This window comes from Sapajus apella, unplaced genomic scaffold (genome assembly GCF_009761245.1).
Source record: "Sapajus apella isolate SASKATOON/1434 unplaced genomic scaffold, GSC_monkey_1.0 scaffold6, whole genome shotgun sequence".
Classification (NCBI taxonomy): Eukaryota; Metazoa; Chordata; class Mammalia; order Primates; family Cebidae; genus Sapajus; species Sapajus apella.
In genome coordinates, this window is record NW_022436946.1 from 33644021 (window position 1) to 33656894 (window position 12874).

General features: G+C 40.5%; 2 protein-coding genes across 2 annotated transcripts in view; one reads left to right on the top strand and one right to left on the bottom strand.

Moving 5' to 3' along the window:
* The window catches only part of LOC116548936 (5'-nucleotidase domain-containing protein 1-like), a 44451-nt gene extending 37388 nt beyond the window's left edge, over positions 1–7063 (bottom strand). Inside the window, exons 1-2 of the mRNA XM_032274392.1 lie at positions 6604–7063; positions 1224–1315 (exon numbers count right to left, since the gene is read on the bottom strand). Of these exons, the coding sequence (XP_032130283.1) occupies positions 1224–1315; positions 6604–6696 (185 nt within the window). The 5' untranslated portion in view covers positions 6697–7063. The remainder of the gene's footprint in view (positions 1–1223; positions 1316–6603) is intronic.
* The window catches only part of FRK (fyn related Src family tyrosine kinase), a 162805-nt gene continuing 156765 nt past the window's right edge, over positions 6835–12874 (top strand). Inside the window, exon 1 of the mRNA XM_032274389.1 lies at positions 6835–7137. Coding sequence (XP_032130280.1) covers positions 6971–7137 — 167 coding nt within the window. The 5' untranslated portion in view covers positions 6835–6970. The remainder of the gene's footprint in view (positions 7138–12874) is intronic.

Genomic DNA, 12874 nt, shown 5'->3' on the forward strand with positions numbered 1-12874 from the left:
CATATTATTGAAAGCCACTAAAAGAAAGTCAAATTAAGTTTTAGGTTCTTTACTATAAAAGACTTGTGGGATTTGGGGAGAAAGATTTATTATTATGAATAATAAAAGCAAAGTGGTAAAATGGCTACCAAATACCAAAGGAATTAAACAAAAACGACAGTGTACTTTAGAAGCATTATTTACTTTTGTTCAGGGTAAAATTTCCAGAGTCAGTATTTTCTTACAGTAAAATGTTACTGTTTCTTCCTTTTACAAAAATGATACATCCAAAAAGACTAACCAAAAATCAAAAGAATGTATACTAGATCAACATTATGTGTTTTAGGATTGTTATTGATTTTATTTATTTATTTTTTGGAGACAGGATCTCACTTTGTAGCCCAGACTGGAATGCAGAGGCATGATCAATAGCTCACAGCAGCCTAAGCCTCCTGGGTTCAAGCAATTCTCCCACTTCAGCCTCTTCAGTAGCTGGGAATACAGGTGCGTGCTGCCACATCTAGCTAATTTTTTATTTTTTTTATTTTTTGCAGAGTTGGGGTTTTGTCATGTTGCCCAAGCTGGTCTCCAACTCCTAGACTCAAATGATCCATCCACTTCAGCCTACCAAAGTGCTGGGATTACAGATGTGAGCCATTACACCTGCCTGGCCTGTTATTAATTTTAAACTGAACAGTTTAAAGTGTCTTAGTGTTTTTGTTTGTGTTGTTACCTAAATGAGGAAGACAAAGGAAGCTTTGGGAAGTTGAGTCCTAACCCAGAAAGGGAATGGCAGTAAGAGTTTTGAGAATGTCGATCCAAATGACCAAAACCAATGGTCCTAATTCAGATGCTTACTCAAAACGTGATGATTCCCCATCTTCTCTTACAGTTCTTAAATTAAAGGGTAGTAAACTAAACCTTTTTCTTAAAGATGTAAATTTGAGAAACAGTTCTTAATAACCTGTGAAATTATTATGACAAACTTAAACCATATAAAAATATCCAAATTAGTCATATAAGCTCTTAATTTTCACATTAAGCAAGTCTACACTTATTTAAAGTAGAAAACGCTTTAATTCATTAAATACAAAGCTTTTGATATAGAAGACATTTGTCCTTTGACTCAATTTCACATTTTGCATTCTAGCTTCATAGAAGAGAAAGCATTACAGCTTTATCGGTAACAATTAGAACTAGGGGAGATGTACAGACTTTAAAAAAAAGAAAAGAAAAGAACTTACCAGAAATCCCAATCCTCTGGGGTCACATTGAGCAATTCTTTATCATACCCTTTCTCCTTCACTAGGAACTGGGCAAAACTATTATAAACGAGCTGCAAATAAAGGAAAGAAAAAGAGATTAAATTTAACACCCACTATTCATTCTAAATGTCACAGACCTAAAAACCTAATGGAATCACCGATGGAGGCAGATCAGAGGAGGGAAATATCTGTAATTGTGAAGTTCTGCAGTTTAATTCTCCTTCACAAGCAATTTATCAACCCCTGCATGACCCAGGTAGCTGTCCCTTTCAAAATTATACCATCAGCATACAATTATATGAGCAAAGACAATTATTAACCCTACTTCTGAATTCTAATGTGTTGGAGATAGTAATTTAAGACTTGACAAAGCTTTTAAAACTTATTTAATGTATCACTAAGATGATAAAGATGAAGACGACTCTATCCATCCATCCTTGGTCCATTCTGGCCAGAAAGGCTCCATGTCACGGAAATCTCAGAGTGAAATACACATGGGCACCAGGCAGGCTAAACAAGTCATGATGCTGCTATCATATACAGAAAATCACTCTTATTTCTCCACACACACATACACAAAACCATTTAAAAAAAAAAAAAAACCTAAAGAAAAAGGACAAAGAAAGCCTTTGGAAGCAAGTACATTAATTACAATAATAAATACTCTACTGATTGCTGACAGATCTTATTTCTCAACAACAACAAAAAATGCTAGGTTTTTCAGTGAAACATCTGGTTTTTAAGTGCTGGCTCAATTTTAAAAGAACTGTATATACCAAACAAAAAGCGCACAAAAGGTAGATGGCCCTACATTATTCTACCTCGGAGTGTTCCTTGGCCAGTGTCGGGTACACTTGAACCTGAGCAAAACAGGTTTAAGTTGGCCTGTGCAGTGTTCAAAAGGACACACTGAACAATCTGACACTTCTATAGATATTAACCCACAACAGGTTTTGATAACATGTCATACTCTTACGAAGAAGAGGGCATTGGAGGAGTGGAAGAAATCTCCCTGGGGTGGTGAGGTTTACACTGATGCTTAGATGTAGCAGTTCGACAGGTGAATGTAGAGGGAATGGGGGGCAACCCAGGTTCAGAAACTGAGGGGCCTGCACACAGGTGGAGTAGGGGCATCAGAGTCTGAGTGTCAGGATATGAGCATGGAGAAAGCAAAGGCTCCTTGTCAAATGTCAAATCGAGTTGCTCCCTGTCATAAAGCTAATTAAAATCACTACACATGTACTTCCATCCAGTGCAATGTGACCTTACCCAGGTCAACTGTTAATCAACCCACATTATGTTAATACCATATATCAACAGTTCTCAACTCTGGTGGTGATTCAGAACCACAGGTGACACTTCTTAAAAACTACCCAGAGCTTCCACGCCTACAGGCTACAGTGGGCTCTCTCTGAAGCACAGAGAACACTAAAACCACTGACCTGCATGTTTTACAGATTTTCATTCAATCACTAAAAGGCAAATAACAATAAAAAATGCATTGAGTCACTCTGTAGTACAAAGTACTATGGACAATAAAAAAGTACACATCATGATCCTGCTTGATGTGAAACCAGTGCTGCAGGGCTAACAGATGTAAAATGCTTAGAGTAGAGCCTGGCACACCAGCAAATCCAATTTAAGTATTTGCTATTACGTTTTATGCTGCTAAAAACAACAACCAAAAAAAAAAAAAACCAAAAAAAACAAAATAAAAAACAGAAAACAAAAACACTGCCCTGATGTGTAAACATTGCTCTAATGTGTGGCGCCTGCCCATTTCCATGGTGTAAATATTCCCACCATGGCCTGTTTCAAGCCACCAACAGTTTACCTGCTTGCATAATTCCTGAATAGTTAACAATTGGTTTTCACAAGTCCCTAAGAGCCAGGTATTATACATCTTAGATTTGCTTCTGGTTGAGGCACTTTATTTAGTCTTGGACAACTGGAGTTTCTCACCCCTTAGCAACAGTAATTAGTTTAAGACATGGGCATATGATTCTAAAACACTGGAATTCTTCCTGGAGGAAAGGAGTCCTTTCTATCAGAGATAGCAACAGGGTCAGCCACAGATGTGCTCCTTACCTTGTGGAGGAGATTTTTCTGTAACAGGAGAGAGGGGACCAATGCACAAGGAAGAGAAGCAGAGAAAAGCAGTGTGGAGAAAAGCAGGGGCATCTGTACTCTGAAACCCCTGGTCTAGGAAGAAGGCTTCTTGCAGTTTGTCCTCAGAGTATACTGAGTCCCTCCAGAAGCCTTCATGGCACAGGGCTCTCCGTGACATTCCTCTCCCAGCCTTAGCTGTCACCGCCTCACAGTCTCTCAGGGCCAATAATAATACAAACTCCACAGTAGTTGCCAATTGGTACATATGCAGCCCAAAAATTGTGTTTAGTTACCATGTAAGGATGCCAGATAAAATTTAAAATGCCTAGGTAAATGTGACTTCCAAATAAAAAACACTTTTTGAAAATATAAGCATGCCCCATGCAATATTTGGGACCCCACTCTCCCACTCACACATTTACATTAACTGTCTGGTATCAGACTTCTGAGTCTGCAACCTTAGGAGAAACCATGTATCATCTCCTCTTCTAGAATGCCTTTCCTGAGGCCTCATGTGAGGGGGACACACTCAGTTCTGTGTTTGCACAACTCTGTGCAGTTGTTAAATGCCCACGAGCCTGAAAGGAGAATTACGCACAGCTCTCCATGATGCAGCCCCCACTGACTTCTCTACCATCTTCTCCTGCAACTTGCCACCTTTTGTCTGTATCCAGCAGTTCCTGGTGCTGTTGCTCACCTCCAGGTACTGGCCCTTACTGTAACTCCTCTGTGTGAAACACGCCTCTCCACCTCCTCACCTGCCAGCTCCAGGCCTCTCCTCTGTTTTAGGGCACCATACAGACAGGAAGGTGGGAAGCAGCAGAAATCCACAGCCAGACTACCTTGCTCGGTTGCCCTGGATACACTTCCCTTCTGTGCCCCGTTGTTCAATGCTCTCTGAACAGTGACTGTGGTGATAATATCTACCTCACAGGACGTTGTAAGGGTTAAATCCATTTACATAAGCAGCATGCTTATTAGAATCATGGCTGTATCATATTGTTGTTAAAATATCTATTATATATTCAGTTTTTTATTTAGTCTATTTATTGAGCCCAGTATGTGTCCAACACTAAGAGCACACAGAACACAAAAGAAACTGTCACAGATACTGATGTCAAGGAGCCATCACTCTGGGCTCTAGAGGAAGTCCAACAAGTAAACAGGAAGCATTAATATCATGCGGTATGTGCAATGAGGAATGAAGGGTTTTGTGGAAAATTGAAGGTGGGCTTAGAGTGGAAGGGCAAACTTTAGGGGGCCAAAAAGTCTTCCTAAGGGGAACGATGTTTAAGATGAGGCCTGATGGGATGAAGAGCTTCTGTGCAGAGCAAAAAGGCCCTTCAGGCACTGGCGGCAGCATGCAGCAAGACCCAGGTCATACTACCCTCACCACAGGACCGAGACTAACTCTTCTGCATTTTTGCCGACTGCATGAGGCTGCCTGGAGGCCTGCGTGTTGATCTCTGTATCCTCAGCTCTAGCATGGTGCTCAGCACACTGTGGGACTTAAGAAAAAGATTTCCACAGGAAACATGATCCAAAACTCAATAGGTTACTGTTTTCAAGCTTTAAACATGACATATTCTCCAGGTTTGCAGTTAAAAAAACAAACAAACAAACAAAAACAAAAAAAACTCTTGTCTTTGAGAATCTTATAATCTGAAATTTTATGCTCACCCATGGACAACACTGGCTCTAACATGACTGTGGTTTAATAATATTCCCTCCAAATGAAGGGAACTAAAGAGGAGACACACAGAAATGTGAATCAGGAAGAGATTTGAAAGACACAGGGGAAAGAAAAACATGTATCAAACACCTAGGGGAAGCAGTGGCCAAAGAATCAAGCAGTAAAAAAAAAAAAGCCTTCTTAACTCTCAATATGACTAAGGAAACCAGACCTATAAAATAAGAAAGCAAAAGTGTATAACAGCAGAAAAAGGACGCTTAAAAAAAAAACAACTTAGCATTTGGGCATAGAAAACATATGAGAAATTCAGGCAGCCACTCTCTTTTGACCTTTAAGTGTACCTGAACCGGCCAGTGCAGGGACATCAGCATAGTGAGGCACAGCCCTGGCTGATGTCTGCACCAGTGATCCAGAGTTCCACCCATAAACTGTGAGGTTTCCAAATGGTTTGGGTGGTAGCTATAAAAGCTAACGCTAGTCTTTGCCAAGGTACTATTCTCAGCATTATACATCGCTTATTCATTTAATCCTTGCAACAATCTTAGGAGGTAATTCCAATTATTAGCTCCATTTTACAGATGGGGAAGCTGAGAAGCAGCACAGATTAAGTAACTTGCTCAAGGTCACAGAGCTAGTAACAGTGGAGCTGGTGTCCTAAGCTAGGCAGTCTGGCTGAGAAGTCTGCATTTTCACCACTGCATAACCAGCTTTTTCTGTACGGATGCTTAGATCTTGGACTAAAAAATTCTGGTAACTTTTCAAAATTAGTTTCCTTGCGAATTGGGATACCAAAGGAATAGGGGAGGCAGGACAATTAAATTGAGCGTACAGGTCTGGAAGCCGGCATACTCCATGTGCCCCTCCCTCAGGGCACAGTGAGGACCCAAACTTTGCAGGGTGTTGGTGGGATGTGAATGTATTCCAAGTGCACGGAGCACGTAGTCGGTGTGGAATAAATACTTATTTTCTTCTCTTGATAGAAGATAAAATTAGGGCTAAGACCTTAATGATTTTTCAATTAGTGTTCCTTCCAATGAACTACACTATATACTATGAATCTCCCCTAGACTGCAGTTTAAACACTGATGGGTGGTTGACCGTGAAACAGAAAAATGCAGCCAAGAAAAATGCAAGTCCCAACTCAAGCGGCTGTTTCCACAATCCGCTGGTGTCCAGAAAGACATGCAGAGTTCCACGATGTGGGATCTTCAAGGACAGCCCCAGTTCCCGTGACCCCGCCCCTCCTCTGCCCTAGAAACGGATTCCCCAGGCCGATCTTGCACAATTTGCCCCTCCTTGGTTCTTTTCCTTCCCTGTCCCTCTCCTGTCAGCATTAGCTAATGGCTGAGCTAAATGTGCCGGTCCCCACGGCAAGGGCGCGGAACGGGGACTGCACACTTCCGCCCCGCCTCGCCGCTGGAGGCCGTGTTCTACGGAACGGCGCGGCGGCCACAGGCCCCCAGCAGCGCCCGCAGTCGCCCAAGTCTGGAGGAAACTCAAGTCCCGGCCGCCATGGAGGCTGCGCGCAGTGCGCCCCGGGGAGCCCGCGCCACTCACCGGGGCGCTCTCGGGCAGGTTGTAGCGACACAGAGTGTGGTCCAGGTCGAATCCGACCACGTCGCAGGCAGCCAGAGAGAAGTGCTGAGCCATCGCTGCACGAGGAGCAACGCGGAGCACCTCGCCCCGGGAGGGTGCAAGGAGCAGGCGGGCGGGACGCTGCGGGACGGGACCCGGCCGGATGCGGCGGGGCGGGGCTGAGGTTGCCAGGGCACCAGGCGCCGCCGCCTCTCCCGCCTCCCGCGCCCTCCAGCACCGCCCCTGGATACGCTTAGCCCCCGCCCCTCGCACGGCCGGCGTCCTGCACCGCCCGGAGTCTGGTCGTTCGCGCTGCTTACCCCTGACACCCCAACACCGGCGCCCCTTGATGTGTCCCCCAAGCCTAGCAGCCCAGAAGGCAGGAGGGGCCCAGGAGCGGTGCCACTGCTGCGCAGCTGAGACCTGTAGGCCTTTAGCCCTTCCCAAGGGTTACCACAAAATTCACCTGGACTCTCCATCGCCTTCAGGGCCCCTCGGAAACCTGGAGATCCTGAGGTTAGACCTGACCTTTTACTTCTGTGTGCGGAATAGTGTAAGATGGTGGAAAAAATTCATCCGCTAATATCCCTCTGACCCAGTTAGCCGGAAATTTGGAAAGTCTTTTTGCCCACCTGATCTTTGATAGTGGGTTAAACTAAAAACTTTGTATTCCTTAGTTTCTTGAGTGGTAAAATGGAAGGGAGACCTTTCAGCTTTTCATACCCTGGAGTGTGTTAGCAAATAAATGTATCAGACATAGCGAAGAACCATTTTGCAAATTGATACTGGTTATAGAAACCAATATTGGTTATTACTTGATCATCTATTTTGTTATTGCAATGAAGAATTTTCTATGAGAAGACATTAGAAACTTCATAGAAACATATAGAGCTTATTGCAGAAAAAACTTTTGCAAACTGGTTTTAAGGTTTATGGAGCACAAAATAATTTAGGTGACGATTTGCTTAATTCTCTCAAGAACTGTGTACCTACTACCATTTTAGATGCAAAGAAAGTTAATCCATTACATGTCATGTATGCCGTAGGATATTTAATTCTCTTCGTGATTTCCGGATGTGAAGGACTAGCACTTTGAGATCTTTATTAAATAGTACCTCATTTTTAAAAGAAAGTACAAATCTATTATGTTTATATTGCTTCAGTTTTAAGTTTAAAGGAACACTTTGTTCAATGGGACAATCAATAGTCGTGACATAATGAAAATATAATTGATTGAGAATTGCATTTAACCCTTACAAATTCTAATCCTTTTGAAGCTAATAGACCAATCAGAGGATTAATTAAGTGCAATAGATAGTTCAATTGAGTAGGGGGACTCTTATTATACCTAGTGGATCTATTTGAATAAAATTGATAACTTGTTCCATTATAACACTTAAAAGCCCCAAACAAATCTCTCTAGAATAGGAAAAGTAAAGAATCTTCAAGAAGATTGAGCTATTCACTGATAAGTCCTACAAGCACGTCTTCAGTGTCTGTGAACCAAAAGAGAAAAGGCTGGATTGCTGAAGAGGCTGGAAAAAGCTTGTTGGCCCTGGAACATTGACCCTGCCCCCTGCAATAGAGTGCTACCTAAGTCAAACTTCCAGGTAGATGCCACATTGAAGGGCAGAGGTTTCCTTGGGGAATATCTTGTTTCCTGTGAGAATAGGTGCTGTTGGTACTTTAGGGACTTTCCTTAGTAATGCAAATGTACTAGTACATTCATTGTAAGAGGGAAGAGTATAAAAGGATTTTTTTTGTTGACTTAGCAAAAACTTCTCCTTACAAAACCTCTTGAGTATGCTGAATTATAAAGAGGAAATTCACTGGGAGTGGAGGAAGAGAGCAAACTGGGGCACTCCTAAGAAAAAAAGACCCCTGGATCTATAACCAAGTGGTCCTGGGCCTAGATTTGGCTGTTACTTGCACATCAACAATCGTATGTACTTGTTGAATAGCAAATTATGTATATTCTGCATGTTTACTCAAACAGTCCTTGTACTAGAGAGTCCACATCATTTAAACTTTGTGGGAGAATTTTGCAAATGATCCAATCCTGGAGGCTTGCACTCTTTCTTAAGCTCCACTTACCTTTCCTTTCTACCTCAAACCTCAGTCTGACTCTTCCAGAAATATAGAGGATGGTCCCCTTCTCTTCTGCCATTACCTACATAACCCTGAGTTTAAATACAAACACTAAGTTTAATTCTTTCATAAGGCTTATTTTTGGATAAGGATATTTCATTTTCCCTGTACATTAAACCTTTATCACATTTACTAATAAAATGCCACAGCTCTTGTATTATCAACCACAAGTTCAGTCTTCTACTCAGATACCAATTAATTTCTGAGTATCATGGACTGGATTTTGTCCCCCACTCATTCATGTGTTGAAGAGGTAACCTACAATTTGTCTGTATTTGACATAGGACCTTTAAGGAAGTAGTTAATGTTAAATAATGCCATAAGGGTAGGGCCCTAATCCAATAGGATTTGCATTCTTATAAGAGGAGGAAGAGACACCAGAGTTTGCAAGCACAGAAGAAAGGCCATGTAAGGAGCCACACTTCCAGCACTTTGGGAGGCTAAGTTGGGTGGATCGCTTTAGATAAGGAGTTCGAGATCAGCTTGGGCAACATAGACCTGTCTCTACAAAAAATACAGAATCAACCAGGTGTGGTGGCAGGCACCTAGAGTCCCAGCTATTCTGGGGGCTAAGGTGGGAGGATCTCTTGAACCTGGGAGATGGAGGTTGCAGTGGGTTGGGATCAAGCCACTGCACTCCAGCCTGGGTGACAGAGTGAGACCCTGTCTCAAAAAAAAAGCACCTTGATCTTGGACTTTCAGTTTCCAGAACTGTGAGAAAATGATTTTTTGTTGTCTAAACCACACATGGTGTGGTATTCTGTTAAGGCGGTCTGAACTAAGACAGTTAATAAGGAGAGTTGACTCTAAGCAGTGCTGTGTTGAATGTAGCAAATATTTGCTATTTGAAAGATCTGTAAAGGGCATGAACTTGGGTTTATGTTATTTGTTGACTTTTTAAAGTTGGTTAATTTTGCTTATGTGTAACATTAATACCATGCTGTGAAGTTTTAGGTTTTTTTTTTTTTGTTTTTAGTATTTCATGTCCTGTTTTTTCTTGCAGTTGTGAGTTATGTAATAATTTAGAAATATTCAGAAATAGGAAGTTATGTTACAGCTGTCTAGAATTGAATTTCATTATTACAGTTGACCGGCTTTTAATTAAGGTGGTACTAAAATTTAGCAACTTTAACCTTATGTGTGACTTGTGATCAGCTAGCTTAAGCTATAGGTTCCATAGTAATTCACTAACTGATCTTTTGTGAATTTATAATACTGTATTATAACATCTATATTGGAAATATTATTCACCAAACTGTGATTTTGAGCGGGAGGGAAATGGCCTATTTCTTTTTTCATTAGTTTAAAATATGCTTTTCTAAATACTCCTAATTAAACATAATTAAACATTATATTTTCAACATTTTATATAACCTAAGTCAATCTACATATCCTCTGTGGCACACATAATTTCTTTAAGGAGGAAGAAAAAAGTTCATTTACTAATTTGAAAAAAATTAGGAAATATATAAATTCCTAAAAATAAAACCATGGCCCTTAAATATTAGCCATTTAGCTACATAAAACCAAATACTTATTTGTAGTACTGTGCTGGGGTCTTTAGATGGCAGTAGTTCTGCATTAAGAATTTTTTTTTTTTTTCAGTAATCTTAAAATCTTTAAATTTCTTAATAAAAAAACCTTCACTCTCTACTCTCTTGATTTTCTACCCTGCTCTTGCCACAAGAAAAACAAGCCTACTTAGACATTTCACTGTTGTGTGTGTGTGTGTGTGTGTGTGTGCATTTATTTTTGACGGTGGAGAGGGAGGATGTAATGGGACAAAGTCCTTTGGTAGGAAACTTCTTATAAAGGTTGTGTCTAGATTTAAAAAAATGTTCAAAATATGAAATTAGTTCCTCTTGGATAGATATTAAGTGGCAGCATTGCAAATGGTAGAGCAATGAATTAAAATTTAATTAAAATAAATGTTAAGTTTTGCTTTAAGTTTCAAGTAATCAACTTGAATAATATATGATGGGGAATGTGATTTGCCAGCAGCTGAGTTGGAAACACAATATAGATAAACTCAAGATAAGCTCAGCTAGTTCCAGCTTAAACTTAATGCCTGTCACTTTCTAATACCTACCTTTTACTTTGACTGTTCTTTTGGGGGTGTGGGGCTTCTAAATTGCAGAAGGGCTAACATGCTATTGAGAGGTCTAGGGAGAGGATTTTGATCCTTGGTTAACAGCATCTATATACAGGGATTTTTCTGGACCAGACCATCTCTGGTGGTTTTGGGTTGCCTCTGGACACATTGTCAGTAACCACCACTGCTGCATAAACTCTAAAATGCTTCAGTTACAGTGATGTACAAAACATGTTTAGTTTTGACTCAAACCGTGAGACCACTTCAGGCCTGCCTTTCCACACTCAGCCAACTTCTGTACCTATCTTGCAATCACAGGAAACCTTTGGTTTTGGAACCACAGAAAAAGAAGATGCGTGTACTATGATGGGGGAAGGTGGGGACACTACCTCAGACCCTCTCTCTAGATGTGACCTGCTGTTCCTATTCTATTCACTGTCCCATATTGTCACAGGACACCCTGCAAAGCTGTTTTCTCTCAGAATTCCTAATGTGAATCAGGAACTAGTTTTCTCTGCTTTGGGATCCCCAAGCTCATGTTGGGAGTGCTGTTGTTTCCCATGCAGAGGATTTAACCTTGCAATGGAACAGGGTGTAGGACCCATGATAAGGCTCATTGTCATGCTCTTCATCCTGTTTATCTGAGACTAGCATTCATAGATAAAATACAGAATGCCCAATTAAATTTGAATGCCCCAAAGATTGTGGGACATTCTTGTACTAAAAATTTATCTGAAATTCAAATATATCTGAAATTCAAATTTAAATTGATATTCTACATTTTTATTTGCTAAATCTGGCAACCCTATGTGAAACAGGGACTCTGTATCCATTTTCAAACAAACGTTTTGGAAACCTTTTTGTAATTAGTATTTTGTTCTTTTAGAAGGAAAATCAAATGTGTCAGTCCAAAGGTCATATTTTAAAACTCTAACCCTCAGTATTTCATAATGTGATTATACTTGGTGATAGGGCCTTTGAAGAGGTGATTAAGTTAACATGAGGTGTTAAGGTTGGCCCAGATCCAATCTGTCTGGTGTCCTTATAAGAAAAGAAAATTTGACACATAAAGATATAGCAGGGATGCAAAAAGAGTATGTGAGGACACAGTGAGAAAGAAAGACCATGTGAAGCCACAGTGAGAAGGCAGCCATCTACAAGACAAAACAGGCCTCAGAAGAAACCAAGTCTGCTGACACCTTGATCTTGGACTTCCAGCCTCCAGAACTATAAGAAATACATGTCTGTTGTTTAAGCCACCCAGTTTGTGGCATTTTGTTACAGCAGCCCTAGCAAACTAAAACAGCATTCAAGGCGATTTCTCTACTATTAGAGTCTAGAGTTCATTTTGGAACACAAAACTAGTAATTGTCTCTTTTTTCTGCTCTAGAAGATCTTCCTTTTAGGGCTAGGTTGAGGAAAATATTATTGCTGCTTTCTGAGTGAGGGGAAATTTAAAGCAAAGATATCTCAGTTAATATCTTAATGTTATACAGCATAGGCAAAATGTGTAAACAAAGGTATAATAGAAGCATTTAAGCCAAGCCTTCTTATCTAGGGATTGATATTTCTAAGGGATTATGGGAAAATTGTGAGATAGTTTTGGAGTGTGGTCAGCATTTTGATAGTAAAAGTGGTAAATAATATGTAAGAAGACTGAAATGGTTCATTCACTCATGTCTGTCTTTTCCTCTTTTGCCTCTTATGTATTTATTCCAATGTTTAAAATATCTAGGTGAGTTAAATTTTTGATTCTTTAAGGGTATTTGAAATATGAACATATTTCTGGAATCCCTTATAAACTGTGATCCAGTCAATGTGGAGTTCCCCCTGGCTTAGTCTCGAGTGTGTAACTTCTTTGTCTTCAGACCTCTTGGGCAGCTTTCAGTCAGTTAAGTCAGAAAGTGTTTACTTTCTGGAGAGCTAATCATATTAAAAGACCAATCAATCAATTATTCATTAATTATTATTGAATTTGTCAGACATTGTCCCTGGCTTTGCTTTCTCTGAGCA